Source organism: Netta rufina (assembly GCF_964035555.1).
Source record: "Netta rufina genome assembly, chromosome: 16".
In the NCBI taxonomy this organism is placed as follows: domain Eukaryota; kingdom Metazoa; phylum Chordata; class Aves; order Anseriformes; family Anatidae; genus Netta; species Netta rufina.
This window is the reverse complement of record NC_140140.1, coordinates 15,390,480-15,409,043: the sequence shown is the minus strand read 5'-3', so window position 1 is coordinate 15,409,043 and position 18,564 is coordinate 15,390,480. Positions and strand designations below refer to the sequence as shown.

Genomic DNA, 18,564 nt, shown 5'->3' with positions numbered 1-18,564 from the left:
CACCGTTCTGACCTTTCTTTTCACTTTAAAACCTTCCTTTTCTTTCTCTTCCTCCTTCTCCAAACTCTTGCTTTGGATTTTGTCCTAGGGAGCCAGACACCAGCGTGACAGTCTAGGTATAAAACCAACGCCTTTACTTGCCCTGTCTGTGTCACAAAGTAAAGAGTTTCAGTAAACCTTCACAATTCTTCAGCAAACTTAACTGAGAAAAAAAATGTATCTCTCTAAACTCACAAAATCTTTTCTCTCTAAACTTACAAGATTTTTTTTTCTCTTAGTTTTCTGAATGGTCGGGTGCAGCGCCGACAGACAGGCTTGCTGGTGCCGGCACTGCAGACTTGGTCAAGTAAGGTAAGTGGTGCAGAGAAACCACCCTCCAGAAGGATAAGGAGCACTCAGCCAGTGCTGACTCATTTGCCCCTGGACACCGGCACATCTGCTGACTCACGCTCCTTTTTGGGCTTGGTCGCCTTCCAGCTCCTCTCTCTAAAGGTAATATTGCTTAAATCAACATTACTTAAATAGCAGTTAAAATAATCGGATTTGATGCAGTACCGATATTATGCTTCAGCGTAGTAAAGCTGTGTTTAAAGGAAATAATGACAATATTCCATATATCTGTGATCAGTTTTACACCTTTATTCTCCATGATAAATCTCATTCACTCTCATGGCATTTTACAGTTTTTACAAAGTCATTTCATTTGCTGCTTAATCTGGCACGATGGGTATCGAGTTAAAGAGTTCACACGGTCAGAAACACGAACAAAATCAGTTGTTACATTAGCACGGAGCGCTGTGAAGCACTGAAAGAATAGCTCAAAACTCTGTAGCCCATTAGCTATGATTAAAGACAATTTTCAAGCCAGGCGAGTTCAGCTCAAGCAATTTAAAGGCTGCCAACCAAAACACACCAGCAAACCTGTACCTGAACAGAGGGAAAACACAGAATATACCAGAAACTTGAGAAAGAGATCAGATTATGTAACGCTTGCATTTAAGGTCTGCTCCTTTTGATGGACAATTTTAAATATTTGAACACTTCTGCATACGAACGCTACCCTTAGCAGGGGGTAGTGTTTTTTTTGTTTTGTTTTGTTTAGTAGGGAAAATCACAGTAAAAACAAGCCGCCTCCTGTTCTTCATCTCTTCGTGTTCTTCGTGTGGGGAGCTGCGGTGACACAGCCGGGCAGGAGACATTGGCTTCCCACCTCCCCCCCCCCTCACAAAACCCTGCTTTTGTAAAACCCGGGGACACAGACACCCCGCTCCTAAGCATTTATTCCCACACTGCGCACTTTGCTGGACCCCTACACGCACAAAAACCCTTCGACGGCCTCTCTGAGGCCGAGGGGCTCGGAGCAGAGCCCGGCGGGACGAGAAGACCCCGGGACGGGCAGGCCCCGAGCCTCCAAAGCCCCCCCCCCACAAGGCCCCGTTGCCTTGGCAACGGTGCAGGCCGGGCGGTGGCGCCCCGCCGGAAGTGGCGCAAGGACGCACGGGGCGGAAGTGGGGCCGTGAGGCAGGCGCGGGGATTCCGAACGGCGGAACGGGGGGTGAGCGGCGGGCGCGGCGCTTCCGGGTGCGTTGCCATGGCAACCGCGATGGGATCGGGACCGGGGACCGGGAATGGGAACGGGAATGGGAATGGGAACGGGAATGGGGGCTGGGGGGCGGCAGAGGAGGTCCCGGGGCTCTTGGCTGCACCGGCCCGGTCCGGTCCCGGGTGTCCGCGCTCCCCCAGGGCAGGCCCGGGGCTCAGGGCCGGGCCCGAGGCGGGGCGCGGGGCGGGTGATGAGGCTGCTCTCCGCTGCAGGCCCCCCTTCGGCGAGGATGCCCAGGATCACGCTGAACGGCGTCCCGGTGGATTTCCCCTTCCAGCCGTACAAGTGCCAGGAGGTGTACATGGCCAAGGTGCTGGAGTGCCTGCAGAAGGTGAGTTCTGCCCCCAGGAATCACAGAGTATCCCGAGCTGGAAGGGATCCACAGGGATCATCGAGACCAGCTCCTGGCACCACACAGAGCAACCCAAAAATTCAGACCATGTGACAAGCCTCGGTGCCTGCCCGGGTCGCAGGGCAGCTCCGCAGCATTTTGCTTCCTTCATTGGTTCATCTGCTAAAAAACCTTGCTATTTAGGTTTCCTTTCTGTTGTCTGTATGATGCCTTTTTAAAACCTTCTCTGACTATTTTACTTCTCCTGCATACCACCTTTTTAAAATCGATTTCACTCCTACTTTTATTTTAGCATACAGTTATTAAATACTCAGCAATGTGCAGGTGATGGTCACTATAATCGTAGCTAGGATATTTCATCCTAACCTGGAACGGTAAGGGAATACTAAGTGAGTAGTTTTGTAAACTGTAACATTGCTTTGCACTTTAAAATTGTAATGTTCAGTAAGATCAGGTGTTTAAAAATGGACCTGCTTGCAAAATGTTCTGCCTAAGCTGTGACATGAGGCGTAGTCTTCATTCTAATGGAAATAAGCAGTCTGCAATCTGAGCTGTTTCTGTTTTTTGCAATAGCATCAAATACCTTCATGTCTTTTTAGCTGAAATATAATTCATTCTAGTGGCTCCAGGAGTGGAGAGTGCTTCTGCTAAATAGAGGTTAATAGGTTGGGCTTTACAAAGTTGATTGGAGTGCCCTGCAGGTTGGGCATTTATCAAAGCTCTGTGTGAAGTACGTATGTTTCTTTTGTGTGGTATAGTTTACCAGGTAGTGATTGCTCTTTTACTGAGGGAAACGTAGTCTAGCACAACGACATGTTCTGGTTGAATCTCGTGGCTAGTTATTCATTACTTTTTCTTTTTTTATTTCTTTTATTTCTCTTCAATACAGAAGGTAAATGGCATTCTGGAGAGCCCTACGGGCACAGGAAAGACCCTCTGCCTGCTGTGTTCCACCCTGGCCTGGCGGGAGCACTTTAAAGATACTATCTCAGCCCGCAAAATTGCACAGCGTATGAATGGAGTCGAGCTCTTTCCTGACAGGCCCATGTCATCCTGGGGTAATGCTACCACGGATGCTGATGTCCCAGGTACGTACTTTGGTTTTTATCCTCAGCGAGAATCACACCATGATGCAGGAATGTTAGTGAACGCTTGCTTTTATCTATCACTCCTAGAAAGTATGGAATTATAAAAGCCATGGGGGCATTGTTCAGCAGCTGCAGTGCTGTTTCACACTGTTTTACAGATTTCAAAGGTGTTCTGTGTATTTTTAATTTTCTTAGAGCACTCAAAATCCATTTAGCTCATTTTGTGTGTGTGAATAGTTGTATGACAGAAGTTCTTGCTGTCTCTACAAGGCAAATTGTTACCAATAGCACCAGCTGGGAAGGGAGACTAATAGAATCTTGTGTTCTTCTTGGTGTGTTAATAATGTTTTTCTGATTTGTTTCCCCTCTGTTTGGCAGCTTATTACACGGACATTCCTAAAATTATTTATGCATCCAGAACGCACTCACAACTTACACAGGTCATTAATGAATTAAAGAACACAGTCTACAGGTAATTACAATTTAGGATAATACTGCTTTTCAAAGAGAAAGTGGAGAAAATCCCTGTTTTAATTGTTGTCTGAATGTATGCACATATAAATTTATGAATGTATAAAAAAAACAATACTCACTGAAATGTAGTTTTCTTAACATGCATGTGTACAACCTGGAGTTCTTTGATTTTTTTTTATTTTTTTTTTTCTCATTCAATCCTAGAATTTCCTGAATTCATTCTGGTTTTGGTTCTTTATTTCACACATTTGCTTCTAATATTCCTTTTTTTCCCCCTTTTAAGATAGTGGGAAGCTATTACAAAGTTGAACTCCTTAAGAATGAAGTAAATTCAGGAAGAACTTTGTTTTGTTGTACCAATGTCTGTCACAGCGTTCAGCTGTTGGCGTGAATGACAGAGTGCAACTGAGCTTTTTGGATCTGCAGAAATAATTGGTTTATGTGCTCCTTGTGAAGATACAACCTTGTAATAAGCAGGGAAAAAAAGTGTTATGAATGATTATAGAGCATTAATTCCTGCAATAATCTTTTTATAACAGTGACTGCTGCCTCTTGAATGGCTTGTAATAGGTGACAGCCCCAGCTTATTTGGCTGAACTGTCATAACAGAACCCAGATTCTACAGTGGATGATGTAAGCTGCTACTCATTACCTCCCACTGTTACCAGAAGAAATATAGTACCATAAAATCAAATAAATAAATGTATGTAGCTGTTACAAACATGCTCTTATTGATTCTGATTCTGACCCTTGTTTTATTGCTCGTCTATTTCTCGTGAACTTTTCACATTTGAGCTATTAGACTCAGTCTAGACATGTACAACTGTGTTCTTCTTTCTTGCTTTACTTTTAATATCAATTTTGTGTATTCTGTTTGAACAGGCCAAAGGTATGTGTTTTGGGTTCCAGAGAGCAGCTTTGCATCAATAGTGAAGTGAAACGACAAGAGAGCAACCACGTGCAGGTGAAAATAAGCACAATAAGAACATGTGATTCTGTTTGTTTTTGTTTTTATTATTATTATTATTATTATTATTATTATTATTATTATTATTATTAATTGACATAAAGCGTGTAATTCTAACTTTAACATTCTTTTATTACACTGTTTTTATTATTAGGCTGTAGTGAATTGTTTTTTGTGCATTTGGAGGAACTTGCCGTATCTATTTTTATTTGTGCAAAATTTAATTCTGCATTTTTGGTAGCATTTTCCATCCAGAGGACGATGTGATTGTATAGAACATGAGAGATGATTAATGGTTTGCAGTTTACTGTCTGGTCTACCACTGAAGTGTTTTTCAATGGCAGTAACGATTTCAAAGTAATGCTTCGGTGATTGCTTTGCTTGTTATTTTTACAAGTAATATCAAAGACTACTCTTGTGAAAAATATTTGTGGCAAAATATAACCAAATTCCTTCCAAGCTTGTGAGTGTTCTGTGCCACAGAAAAAAAGAATGTAACTTTTAATGTGAACAGAGGGATTCATATTTTTAAGACTAAAGAATTGTGACTACCATATATTTATTAGCTGGCATTACAGAAAACCAATAACTCTTTACCCCTTAACTTGCTTTTCAACACTTGGCAAGCTGTGCTACTCTTGGATAAAATATGTGATATTTTACAGATCTATATGTGCCGAATGAAAGTGATGACTCGTTCTTGTCATTTTTATAACAACGTAGAAGGTGAGTTTGGGTGTGGAAATAAAGCCCTATTTGTGTGATATGCATGCGTGTGTGAGTTTTGCTCTGCATTAATGTCTTTCAAGAACCAAATAGTAAGAAGTGGATGAATGTGGTAACAGGTAACAACAAATCTTTGTGTGATATTGTCTTGTAAAGGAAAAGGTTCTTCACTGGGAGGGTTGTTGGGCACTGGAACAGGCTCCCCAGGGAAGTGGTCATGGTAGCAAGACTACTGGAGTTCAAGAAGTGTTTGGACACTCAAACATGATTTTTTTTTTGTTGTTTTTAATTGGGTGGGCCTGTGTGAAGCCAGTAGTCAGACTTGATGATCCTTTTGGATCCCTTCCAACTCGGGATATTCTATGACTTTTACTTAAGTTTGTGGTTGTAATGTTATAACTTTTCACAGAAAAGAGTACAGAGAAAGAACTGGTCAACTCGATCATGGATATTGAAGACTTGATTAAAAATGGAAGCAAGCATAGGTAAATGTTCCCTCTGATTTTCCTCCTCCTCATTGGTGAAAACTGTTCATCAGATTAATTTTATTAATGCCTTGGTATGAACTGGACATACACTAAAGTAGCAGAGCAGCAATAAGAGCAAAGTGAAGCGGATAAATAAAAGCACAATAAATAAATAAAAAAGCGCAGAGACAGCTTTCAACAAAATCTTATCTACATTAGAGCTGTTTTCATCACACAGCAGTTTATTTCAATTCTTACTTCTGTAAAGACTGAGTCAGATCAGCGTCAGGCTCACCAGTATTTTAATTCTCGTTTGAGTAGAGGCTGCCAATATTATCTGATATGACAAATATTGCAATTGCCTTTCAGATTTAAGAGGATGAGATGACTGACTTGTTGAGATAAAATAATCTAGCCCAGCATTTACTTTTAGCTTTCACGGTTGAAAGGATAATGGAGTAATGAATGCCACTCTTTCTTCTTTAATTTCTTTTTATTCTCTTTGTTTTTCTGAGCTGTATGCACAACTAGGCATTATTTTCTGTGCTTCTTTTTAGATGAGTTGTATGAGTAGAGCTAATCATTTGCCCTAAAATCAAGCATGTCATTTTCAGTTCCTGTAGAAGCTGATCAGAAATCACTGAGAGCATGAAACATAAAACAGGAGTGTTGGATGCATTCTAATATTTCTGGAAGTATTACCTAATAACTTGTGCTACTTTTTTTTTCTTAAACAGAGCTTGTCCTTATTATCTCTCTCGAAGCCTGAAGCAGCAGGCGGATATTATTTTTATGCCTTACAACTATTTACTAGACTCAAAGGTAATGTATTAAAATGTGTTTTTTTTTCATATATTTATTTCATATTGGCTTTTAGTGGATAAGCTGTGAAGAATGGATGCATAGCAAGCAAGTGTATTGCACAAATGTTTTCTTCTTTATTACAATTTCAGTTTTAACCTCTACGAACTTTGATGTGATGCATTTTATCACCTTCATTTCTGGATTAAGTGGTTCTGCGGTTTATATTTTAGGTAGCCACAGCAATTTACTGTTTTCTCAAACAAAACAAAACAAAAAACAAACCTATACCCTGAGCTACTTTCTTAGTTAATCAAATCTGTATTTCTCTGTGGCCTTTATTTCCATTCCTTCATTCTCTTTCTTATCTTCAGAGCCGGAGAGCACACAACTTAGACCTGAAGGGGACTGTGGTAATACTTGATGAAGCTCACAATGTGGTAAGTTGTTTCTTCTCTGTTAACCATTTTTCAAGCTTCATCCAAAAAGAAAAACAGACCACTGCTGTATTACAAATAGTCTGTAAAATCTGTACCCAGCTATTTCTGTTGTTAATGTTAAATATCTTGAATATTTCTTGTTTCAATTACAGTTAAAGCTTTGTAATTTAATTAACAGTCCTTTTGATACTACTGTGAGTTTTCTACAAAGTGGTAGTTTTTTCCTGAAGGGTAGATCTCCAGATTTATATGGGTGCTCATTTTCTTGTTTAAAGAGTTCTTGAGGGTGTAAGAAGACATAGAAGCTCCTTCTTAAAGCTCAACCACATCAGTTGTACAAGTGCAGTAGATGACAAGCACGACTCTTGTCATATTTCCAAGTCTTCATTCCTGGAGACAAAAAAAGAAGTGCTGCCTTCGGAGATCTTCCTCTTTGTTGGCTCAAAACTTTACATCAAGGGATGTCAAGAAAAATCTATGAGCAGCAACATTAAGGACACAAAGGATGTGAGGCCTATTAAAACCAAAAGTGATTTTGATGGTGCTGATTTGCTGCTATGTGGAAGATGTACAACTATCAGTAATGCAGGAAAGGGAAAAGTGTTTGGCAAAAAGGATGCCTAGTAGTAATCAGTCTTCAGGTATTTGAAAATGTCCTCTGGCCTGAGCTGGAGATCAGAAAGGAAGTCAAGCCTGGTCATTTATGATCTATTTATCTTTGTAATTGCCTGAGCAAACGGCACATTGTGCAGTCCAAGTAATGCCTCTATTCCTTGATATTTTAGGAAAAGTTGTGTGAAGAGTCATCTTCTTTTGACTTGACAGCCTACGATTTGGCTTCAGCAATTGATACTTTAAATATACTACTGGAAGAACAAGCCAAAGCAGTTCAGCAGAAAGAAGTAAATGCTGAGTTCAATACGGAAATGGACAATTCAGGTGTGTTGACAACCACAAACCACTGCTTCTCTGGGAAGCAGAACTAGCAAATAGCTAGAAGGTTCTGGAAAACTGACTCTCAGTAGTAGATAAATTATTGTTCATTACTAATGTCAGACAAACATGTAAAGCTTTGGCCAAACCAATGTGATGTAAGGGATCTTTCATGAGAAAGAGAGCAGAGAGTGGAATACAGATCTCTTTCTGTGTGCACAGACCTCGACTTCGTATCCATAATTTTTGAAAAGGCTAAAAGAAACTAGGAATAAAACAGGCATGAAACATCCTTTTTGAAATCTTTCATTTCTTCACCAGGGCTGAACATGGAACTTGAAGATCTAGCAAAGATAAAGAGTAAGTTTCCTTTTTGTGTGTGTGTTGCTAAAAATTGTTGAAACAATTTCGAAAGGCGATTGACCAACAACTATAAATCAGGTTCATGTAGCATTTCTGTTGACATCTGCACATAACTGAGAAATTCATGTAAGTTTTAAGTTGTCTCTTTTTTCTGAGCATTTGGTGGAATGTTTAGTTGCAGTTACTTCCCCTGAAGGTGAGAGCATTGCCAGATGAAGACATCACTCCTTTCTTTGCCAGAAGTTCCCTTATTTTCTAATCTTGTCAGTGTGCTGGCAATATATTAGTTGCACTCTTCTGCTGTAAGAATGTGATGCTAAGTAGCAATCATAGCGAGGGCTTGAGATGTCTCATGTTTGCAAAGCATTTCCACAAACAACTTTTCCCATCTATGGAGAAGAATTTAAAATATAGCTGACAACTGTATTTTATGAGTATCACAGGCAATTCAAGAGTTGAGGTCATAAGAACTTGTTAAAGTTCTATAAAATATTTAGACCTGATATCTAGGAAATTGCTCTTAATCATCTTGATTTGTTTTCAGCATCAAGAAAACAGCTAGGTTGCTGTCTCTAAGGCAGTTCTCACTTGTTTCGGTAGAGGGAGCCAGTAACTTTCGTAATAAAGTCTGATTGAAAAAGGGGTTCAGATGAATCCCTAAAGTGAGTTTATGAACCCTAATTTTTTTCTCTTTTCGTTCCCTCAAAGAAATTCTTCTTCAGCTGGAAAGTGCTATTGATGAAGTGGAGTTGCCACCAAATAAAAATGGAGTCACCAAAAATGGAAGGTAATAAGTAATATGTTTGCATCTTAAAAGAACAATAAATTCTAAACAAAGATTAAGCTTCAGTCTAGTGTGAGCTTCTTGCCTATGAAAGTAGTTCTTTGTGTTTACACAAAGAAATAATTTAAACTGAGGTACTAATGCTGCAGTGATTTGGTTTGAGGTATACCAGAGCTCTGTAAGTCCACTTCTTTACAGCGTACTACATGCATTAGTTTAGAAATTGTAGAAATTGCATGTAAAACTTATTCTAATTGATAAATCTGAAAAATGTAAAGGATGTGGTCAGTATGCCTTCTGTCATGTCCATGTTATTTGCTATCTTTATAACCAAATACTTATTTACATTCCCATAATTTTTTCATTTTTACAGAGAGACAAGAACATGTTTTGCTACTACATGGTGAAATTGTTCTAGCTGTAAAAGAATAATAGTAATTGTGTCCATGTGATTATTTACAATGTTTACTGATTTGAGCTTTTTTCTTTCTAAATTGCAGCTACATCTTTGATCTGTTTGCAAAGGCCCAAATAACATTCCAGACCAAATCCTCACTCCTGGAGTCACTAGAGCAGATTTTACAGTTTCTTTCAAGCCGTGAGTATAAATTTGTTTGTCATTTCACTTGGACTTTACTCTCTAACTTGAGTAATTGGAAGCTTGTATAGTTTGAGGTGAAGACGATAAAGTTATCGTTGTATTTAAATTATAAAACTCTTAAAAACTAAAATCCGACCCTGAGGACCTCTATAATTTTATTAAGTTTGGCTGCTAGGTCCCTTTTTTTGGGAAACGTAGGTCCATTCACTCTAAGAAACTGAGTTTAGCTTCCTAACGTGGAAGAAACATGAAACTTAATTTGGAATGCCAGTTTTACATTTCTTTTTGCATCTGGAATAATGATGAAAAACTTGAAATAATTTATTTGCTTCAGATAATATTTTCAAGTTGCGTTCACAGGGAGCTGTGCTGTTTAGATACATGCATTTGTATATATCCATATGTTACATTTCTGTTTTAAAAGTGATCATGGTGTTCTTCTCTGTAGGTACTGGGGTATTTGTCAATACATCTGGACTGCATAAGCTTTCAGATATTATCCAGGTAAATAACTGATGTTGCAGCTATATATGCCTGAAAGATGGAAGAGTTGGTTTAAAAAATGTGCAATATCATTAAAGGGATCAATTTTATTCTTGATTATACGTATAGTTGAGCACTGATGGAAATGTACAGTTTTTTAGTTGCTGCCTAATGAGATGATCTACTTTGATTTTTACCCAGGTTATTCTTTTTGTAGTTCTGAGGTCCCTTTTTGGAGTTGTTAAATTTATCTGGTTTTAGCAACCACCAGGTGGAGCTGTACTATTGAGCAGTGCACATATGAGCAGCAGTGTTTGGGAATGTGAGATCTCATAAAAGATCAAGACAGGCTAAGGTAACAAAGCAAACAAAAATTGTTGTTTTTTTCTCCCACTTAATTATTAAATTAAAGGATCAGTAAAATAAAGCTCCTTTCAGTGCCATGGGAACTGAACCTTCAAAGTGTGTGGGTACATGTATGGTGCTGTCAATACTCTCACTATTGTGCAATTAAAAAATATCAATTATGGGGCCCAGTTTTTCACATAAAACGAGAAAGTGCAATGGACCAGTGGCCTGAAGTTCAGTTTCTGGTTTTCCTCTGAAGTTGATCAAAGCTCTGATGTTTTTGAGTCATTCTTGAGCAATAAAGTTTGGAGAACTTAACGTTCAAATAGCATTTTAGCTATACCGTTGCATATTAGAAAATCTGCTGACATTTGGGATACAGTTGACTGTATTCCCGCAACCTGGTAATTTTGGAGCCTGAAATCTGTCACTGCCTGAGTCACTGGCGGTATTAGGTTGAATTAGACATTTCCTAATAAGTGAAATAAGACCTTTTCTTCCCAGATACTTGTGTTTCTTTTGGATTAAAAAGGTCTTTCTTCCCTTAACTTGAATAGGTAGGTGACAGTAATAATAATGAGATTTTAATGTGTTTTTTCATTGCTTTTCTGTCTTGGTTTAATGTGTGTTTTTTTCTTGTTTGGTTCAGTTTTCCTTATTAAAAATTATAATTGATACAAGAAATCCCAGTCTTCAGAGACTGTTGTGGCTGTCAATATTCAGTCTCTTTTTTTTTGTAGTTCCCTGGTTTTGTTCTGTTTGTTGGTAGCCTGCCTAATAGGTTAGCTGACAGACTTTCAGAAATACCTCATCTTGTAGATCTTTCTGCTGGAAAATATGCTGCTTAGAAGTGTAATCTGTGTTTCCTGTAAACACAGAAGTGACAAAAATGGTAATAAAATAATGTAAATACAGGCAAAAGAAGAGTGAAATCTGTGACAGCAAAATGAGGAAAACCACAGCAATTTATTAAATCTGAAAACTGAATTACTTCTGTGTCCAGCCCTGCATTCAGCAGCATGCAAATGAACTCTTGCTTAATGTCCTTATTTTCAGAACACCTAAAAAACTTGCTATGTAATTGTTTTCTCTCTCGGTGCACTAGCAACTATGTACTTCAATTTTCCTTTTTTTTTTTTTTTGCTGAAGGATTTATAACATTCCCACATTCCCTTTATACTTTCAGATTTGAATTTAGCCACATTCTCTAAAAGTTCTAGCACGATACTGGATTTGTACTTATTTATTTTGAATGACACAGCTCAGGTTTGTCATTTGTGCCAAAATGTACTGATAGCATTCATGTTGTCTTCCTGGTGATTGCTAGGAAATCTTACAAAGAGTAAGTGTGAGTTACACAGCATTTAATTTGTTGCTTTTCACCTAAGATTTTACTTGCTTAGCTGAAATCTGAATCCTTGTTTTCACGAATTGAAGGTTAGTAGAAAAGAGTAATCTTTAACCTTTAAAATTTTTCCAAAAAACATTATTAGACACTTGCAGGAGAACAGTCAGACAATGAACTTGTTAGCAAAGTAATCCAATAGATGATTCACTTTTTTTACTTAATAAGATTTGCTGAGCTCTTTCTCTCCTGATAGTATATGGAGTCATGCTCCAGCCAGCTGTGCAGTTGGAGACAACACTTGTCCAAAAGGAGTTGCCTTTTACCAGATTCCAAAAAGGAATCCGCAGAATTACACCCATGAAAAACTACGAAGTAGTTGAAGAAGTGCAGTCAAACTTTGCTGCTTTCTGAAACCATCACTATCAAAGCAATCCCTGCTAGCTTAACCGGTGTGGCTGGCAAATGCCTTGTTTTCCTGGCTTTCCCCAAGTCACTTGGGGGTCTCAGAATCCTCCTTATCTGTGAGCAACATGTGTATGTGGTCTACCCTGGCAAGTTCAGTGCTACTACAGGATGTGTATTTTTTAGCTTCAGTGCCATAGGAATGGGTCTTCTCCTAAGGAATTTTGGAATGTTCTAAAAGAATTCCGGTCAAAAGAGGTTGTAGAAGAGAAATCACAGTTCCATTTTTTGTTCTTTTTTTTTTATCACAGTCCTTGTGTTGTGGGTTGATCAGATTCATTACTGTCACCTGAAATATCTCTTGGAATTCCTTGGCACTGTGCTTTATCATATTCTAGAAGCTAACAAGAGTTACTTCTGCTTTTGTATATATTCTGCTGCTCCAGATATGTTTGTCTCCATGGTTATCACTGTATTTTGTTCACCCAAACTTCTTACGTTTTAGAACTTGACACTCTGAAATCAGTGAATCGGAAAACGTTTGGTTCTTTCATGGGGAACGGGAGGTACCCTTAAATTTAAATTAGTTTTTTGGTGTTTCAAAGCTGCAAGGTGATGAGACTCAGCAGTAGAAGCCAAATGCTAGTGACTGGAGCCTACAGATTACAGGGCGCTACGGGGCCAAAGGTAACTGTCTGTGTGTGCTCTTCTAGCTTGTGATAGATGAAAGATTATTTGAATTGGATGGTACATCTTTCAGTGAAAGCTGAGATCTCTTCATCTACTGCTGAGAGTGTGCACATGGACAGTTAATGCCAAATCATTTGGCACATACAAATATCTCAAGATAACAAATTGATAACAAATTAACACTACGATTAGGTTACAGTCAACGTCTTGCTTGGTAAAACAGCACTTTCTTCTTACAGAGCTCTGACTTCAACAGTTAACTTCGTACCAGCTTTTTTTATTATTATTATTTTTCTTTTATTTTAGAAGAACACTTAATAAAATCATTCTTGTACATAATGTCTTTGGCTATATTTTAGAAGTTTGTTTTTCCAGGAATTCTGTTTTTTTTTTCTGACTAGTGGAGAACATCATTCTGATTGTAACTAGCTAATATTTTTGTGAGCTTAGATAATTCCTTTTAGAAGTCTGAAGAAATTTTGTTTAGAAAAATTAACAGAAGTTATAAATATTTGAGAAACACAGCTGTTTTCATGAAATGCCATATGTTTGAAAGATCATCATCCTTAGTCATAAGACATCATGTACAGGAAAAGATAAGCATAATTCTGTTCGGGACAGTTGTTAGATTTCTTTTTCATTTAAAATATGGACGACTAAATATGCTTACAACTTGATTTTTCTCTAAGAAGAATGTTGTTAATGTAGGGTATTGTGACTGAAATTTTTAACTGAGGGAATTCTAAAAGTTCTTTTACACATGGTTGTGACTCTGATCTCTTGAGCATGCAACGTGGTTATGTTCATCAACAGCCAGAAGTCAAGTACAATGTGAATAATAACACTGTCATTTGTATGGTTTCAATATATATTTAGATACTGGCTTGTATTGTTTGGAGTAATGAGAAAGTCAAGTGGTTAGCAGAAATTGCCTGTAAAAATGTATTCAACATTTTCCACTTTAATTAGTTTACAGAAGCAAGGAGATATATTTAGTTATCCCTACAGTGATTTTTCTGGAGATACTTCTCATTACAAAGATATGTTAGGGATTTTGTTGGCAACAGTTGTTAAAACTTGTGTTTCTTTATGTCTGTTTTCCAGATAGTATTCAACATCGATCCTCCAGAAGGCACAACAAGTTTTGTGCCACCTCAGTCGATATCCAGATACTATAAGGTATGGAAAGCTTTGTGAGTCCTGCATTTTTCCATGGTGGCGTTTCACGCTTGTGCTTAGTGTATTCAAGACTGAGAAGGACGCGGATAGTATTGCAAATTATGGTGTTGGCTACAAGGAGGGTATGTAAGTTCTTCCAGGAAAAAAAAAAAAAAAAGGAAATGTGGTTAGTTTAGGTTCTATGGGAAAAGGGGATCTAAACAGCAAATTTTAAATAACATTTTTTAGTTTTATCTAAAATGAAATAAGCGCAGAAAATGTGAATTATTAAAATGTTGATACTGAAAATTATGCAAGAATCAGTGTATTCTGCCAGCAAACTGATTTCTTGGCTGACTCATATTTTGCAGTACCATTTGTGAAGGAGTTCTGCATAAGGCTTGAGTGAAATTTCCTCCTTTTTTCTCAATAAAAATAATCAGAGTTTGAAAAATTATTTGACTTTAACCTAATACCAACCAAGTACAGTACAGTCATTCAAAAAAAAACAAACCCAAAGTCCTTATTTAGATAGAGTTTGGGACTCAACAACTGTGGTGCTATAATGAGTTTTAGGAACAGATCTTGTTTTAAGTCAAAAATAAATTTCATCTTAAGTTGGAGACTTGAGGCTGTTTTTGTTGTCAGATAAAGGAAGTCTTTCTAGTGCCATAGTACTTGTTCTAGCTTACAAGTTATAACCTGGTAGACAGTACCCAAGTAATTGTGGTGTTCGGTTTTGTTCAGGGCAGCCCATGACATACTGCTTCCATAAACTGACTGAAAATGGCTGTTTGTCGTGATATGCTTCTGTGCTCCTTGTCAGGTGCATTATGACAGACTAGAAACAAAACGTGAGAGACAGATAAGAAGTTATATGACCTTATTACCATAAAATGGCATTAATTACATTAACTACCCTTAACATAACCTAGCTTTTTCGAGGGATGAAGTGCAAGTTTGTTTCTGCAGCAGTCTCTAGGAGCGTCACTGTTATTTTCCTTCAGGTACACATTCATCTGGAAAACGGTAATCAGAAGAAGCAAAAGACGAATGTCTGGGATTCATCAGCTGCAAAAAAACAAGGTATAGGACTCGTACTCTGGCAGGCTTATGCTAAAGCTACATTGAAAACTACTCAACTGCTCCTTTGGATTCAAATAAGGGAACGCAATTGATGACATCCTGATCTGCGTTTTAGTCATTTACTGCAATACAAGGAGACCTGGGGCATTCGTGTTGTCCTGGAGCTCTCTCTCTCTAGAGCAGGGTAGATTTTTAAGGCTTTGCGACTTTGATAAGTTTGAAGAGTTTTAAGATTGCTTCAGCATGTTACTTTCCAGTTTTCTAAGTACAGCTCTGCTGTGGATATGATGACTCTAGGAGGCACTTTTCACTTGTGTGGTTCATTCTGAAGGCAAGGTGGCGTAAGCAATCTCAATATAAAATACACTTTTACCAGTGCTGCTGTGTGCACTTTGCGTTGGAATTTTTCTACTTCGGTTATTCCAATGAAAGAAAATAATCTTCATTATGGAACAGCTGATTGAATGAGTGTAAAGAAGGTCTTCAGACCTGTGTAAGAATAGGAAATCCTTGAGGATTAACATTGAAGTTTAGGAAATGTTCTGAGACCCTCATACGAGCTATATTTCTCTCTATTACTGTGTTGTGTTAAATGCAAAACTAGTGTTGCTAAGGCTGTAACTACCATTTTACAAGAAGAGCCATGCATAAATATGGTACTGAAAATGTGTGCCAAAGGTTTTATATGAGTAAATTCACTGAAAGTTCTTAATTATTGAAAGTTCTCTGTTGAAATTGATCAGATACAGTGGAGGAGCTATAGTTGGTTGGCTTATTCTGAAGCTCTGTAACAAAGAGCTTTGTGGTTTTCGTAGTAGTAGTATGTATTTTTAAATTCTGTTAATAAATAGTTGTCTGGAAAACATTCATAAACCATTTCCTAAGGATTTTCTGATTAAAGAAGAGAGATGCAGATCCTTTTGCCTAAGCCTTCTTTAACAGAATACTCTCCAAGGACCTTTGTAAATACTTTGCCTCATTATCTACTTAATTATTCAATGAAATGCTGTTGAGAATGTATTTATTCATTTCACAGAAGTCCTTTCATAAGGGCAAAAGTGACTTTTTTCAAAGAATGCTTTTCAGGATTTTTTTTTTTCCATGTAATGTCCCCATAAGTTTTTCCACAACGTAAGTGCTCCCTTCACTGTTCTGAACAGAAAAAGTGCTGTTTGGTAATCTGCAGATACCATTTTCCTGAGGTATTGCTCAATCAGAGTTTCAAGTTACAGGAATAATTTTAAGTAGATTTTTCAAAGTATGTGTGCAGGGAAGGGCTAACAGAAACACTAGACTTAATGCATAATTGGGAGGATTTTCAATCAAAAATGATACAAAGCAGTGACACAGTTCTTCTGTAATCTAGCAAGCACATATGGATATCTCTGCTTTTCAAATCCAAACAGTATTCACAATAGCAATGTGTTGAGACTTGCATTGTATACAGAGGCCATCCAGGACTGATCAGATCCCATTTCCCTGTAGTGGTGTAGGAGACTCTATAAGAATGCTGCAAACCTCTTCAGAGTAGCTCTTTTTTAAGGGATTTTATAGAAATGATGCCCTTGGGCCTAATTCTCTATAAATTGTGACTGATGGGGGGAAATGACATAGCTTGGGATAGTTAGAAACATCCAGAATCCTAGCTACCTGTCCTGGCTACTGATGCCACTTAAAAACGTGATACTGAACTGCATTTGTACATTAAAATAAAATGCTTTTGCTTCTGGTTTGCTCTAAATCACCATGTCATAAACTACTCTCAAACCATTTATCCCTGGATTAACTGTCCTTGTACTAGGAATGGAACAAGCTGCTGCAGAGATCTACCTTGTGTAGCATCCAAGCTTCCTGGTAGTGATTGGGACTTCGAAAAACAGTTTAACATTGTTAACCTTAAAGACATAATAGGAGAGCACCAGGCTGAAAAATGTACTGCAGTTCCAGCTTCCCCAGGAACTGGGGAATTGATGCCTGGCAGTCCTCTTGCAGGGTTGCAGAGAAGTATATTTCAAATCGAGTGCTGGTGAGGCAAATGTGAGTGGTTAGTGTTCTCTTTTAGGCCATACCATACCAGTTGCTTTTATGCTGGAATTTCTTATGCTTCTGACACTTCTTATGCTTTCTGTCCTGGAGCGTGTCCAGAGAAGGGCTATGAATCTGGTGAAGGGTCTGGACCACAAGTCCTATAAGGATCAGCTGAGGGAATTGGGGTTGCTTGGTCTGGAGAAGAGGACGCTCAGTGGAGACCTTATTGCTCTCTACAACTACCTGAAAGAAAGATAATCAGTGATAGGACTAGAGGGAATGACCTCAAGTTGCACCAGGGGAGGTTCAGGTTGGAAATGAAGAGACATCTTCTGTCTGGCTTTGCCCAAATGAGATGGGAGGATAAAGCTTTAGCTTAAAATAAATGTTCTCCCTTGTAAATCTAAGCAGTAAGTGACTCACTGGGGACATATTACTGGGGATTTCCTGAAACTGTCAGCTCCTTGTTGGAAATGGAGTCTTTGGAAGAAGCATGTATATATTTAAATGACACACACATGATATGTGGATACTGGATTTCTTACCGAATTTAGCTTTTGGATTCTGTTTTGCATGATTAATGTTTCATTTGTGTGCTCTTGTTCTTGACGTAGGTGATCATTTCCTTTTCTGGTTCTTTTGGATGTCTCTGAAAAGCTGATGCTAAGTTTTCAGCAGGGCCACCGATTGTACAGCTATAAGATGAGCAATGAGAAAAATCAGTAGTGGGGTTAACTTGCTTTTCTTTATATCCTTTGTGTTGATAATTTATAGTATGCCAGATTTTCAGTGTGGCACATATTTCTATATCCGTATCCCACAAAAGATTTGAGCAAAAGTTGAAGGGTTTGGTAGTTGGGTGTGAGAAAAGGGAAAGACTATGTGAAAACTTCTTAGCCTTTGGAAATTCCTGATGGTGAAAGATTTCTTTTCAACCAAGTGCAAGGGTGGAAGTATTTTTTGAGTAACTTCAGTCATTTGTCCTTTATCCCAGTATTCTGCAGTTCTCCCACCATGCTTCCACTTCCAGTTGTCAGTGACAGCAGAAGATGGATCAGTGGATGGAGGATGAAGTAGTTTTATCTACTCAATCTGCCTATTACTTGCTGACAGAATGCTCTGATGCTCTGTCTTTTCTATAACAATCTTCTGACTAAAATGTAATCTACTTAAGGTGTGAATGAGCAATGATCTTTTAAACTATTTTGTGAATTGCCATAATAATTAAATTTGAAAAGAGCAAAGCAAAGCACACATACATCTGGAGTTTTAGCTTCATATGCTGGTCTTCCTAGTTTTAGAAGTTCAGATGCTGCTGTGTGCTATATCCATAGAATTAGTCATGAATTATAATATGACTAATTCATATTCATGATTTTTCCTCCATACAGGCTTGCTTCTTAGTGTTTTCTCTTTATTTGA

At 38.2% G+C, this 18,564-nt stretch overlaps 1 protein-coding gene across 1 annotated transcript in view; it reads left to right on the top strand.

Annotated features, from left to right (window-relative positions):
- Positions 1-1,832: 1,832 nt before the first annotated feature.
- RTEL1 (regulator of telomere elongation helicase 1) overlaps positions 1,833-18,564 on the top strand; it is a gene marked incomplete at its 5' end in the record, with an annotated part of 44,783 nt that continues 28,051 nt past the window's right edge. The window contains 15 exons of the mRNA XM_084296489.1: positions 1,833-1,934; positions 2,845-3,043; positions 3,422-3,515; positions 4,400-4,481; positions 5,150-5,210; positions 5,620-5,695; positions 6,415-6,499; positions 6,853-6,918; positions 7,704-7,857; positions 8,173-8,211; positions 8,923-9,001; positions 9,499-9,596; positions 10,048-10,103; positions 13,975-14,049; positions 15,036-15,114. Of these exons, the coding sequence (XP_084152615.1) occupies positions 1,833-1,934; positions 2,845-3,043; positions 3,422-3,515; positions 4,400-4,481; positions 5,150-5,210; positions 5,620-5,695; positions 6,415-6,499; positions 6,853-6,918; positions 7,704-7,857; positions 8,173-8,211; positions 8,923-9,001; positions 9,499-9,596; positions 10,048-10,103; positions 13,975-14,049; positions 15,036-15,114 (1,345 nt within the window). The remainder of the gene's footprint in view (positions 1,935-2,844; positions 3,044-3,421; positions 3,516-4,399; positions 4,482-5,149; positions 5,211-5,619; positions 5,696-6,414; positions 6,500-6,852; positions 6,919-7,703; positions 7,858-8,172; positions 8,212-8,922; positions 9,002-9,498; positions 9,597-10,047; positions 10,104-13,974; positions 14,050-15,035; positions 15,115-18,564) is intronic.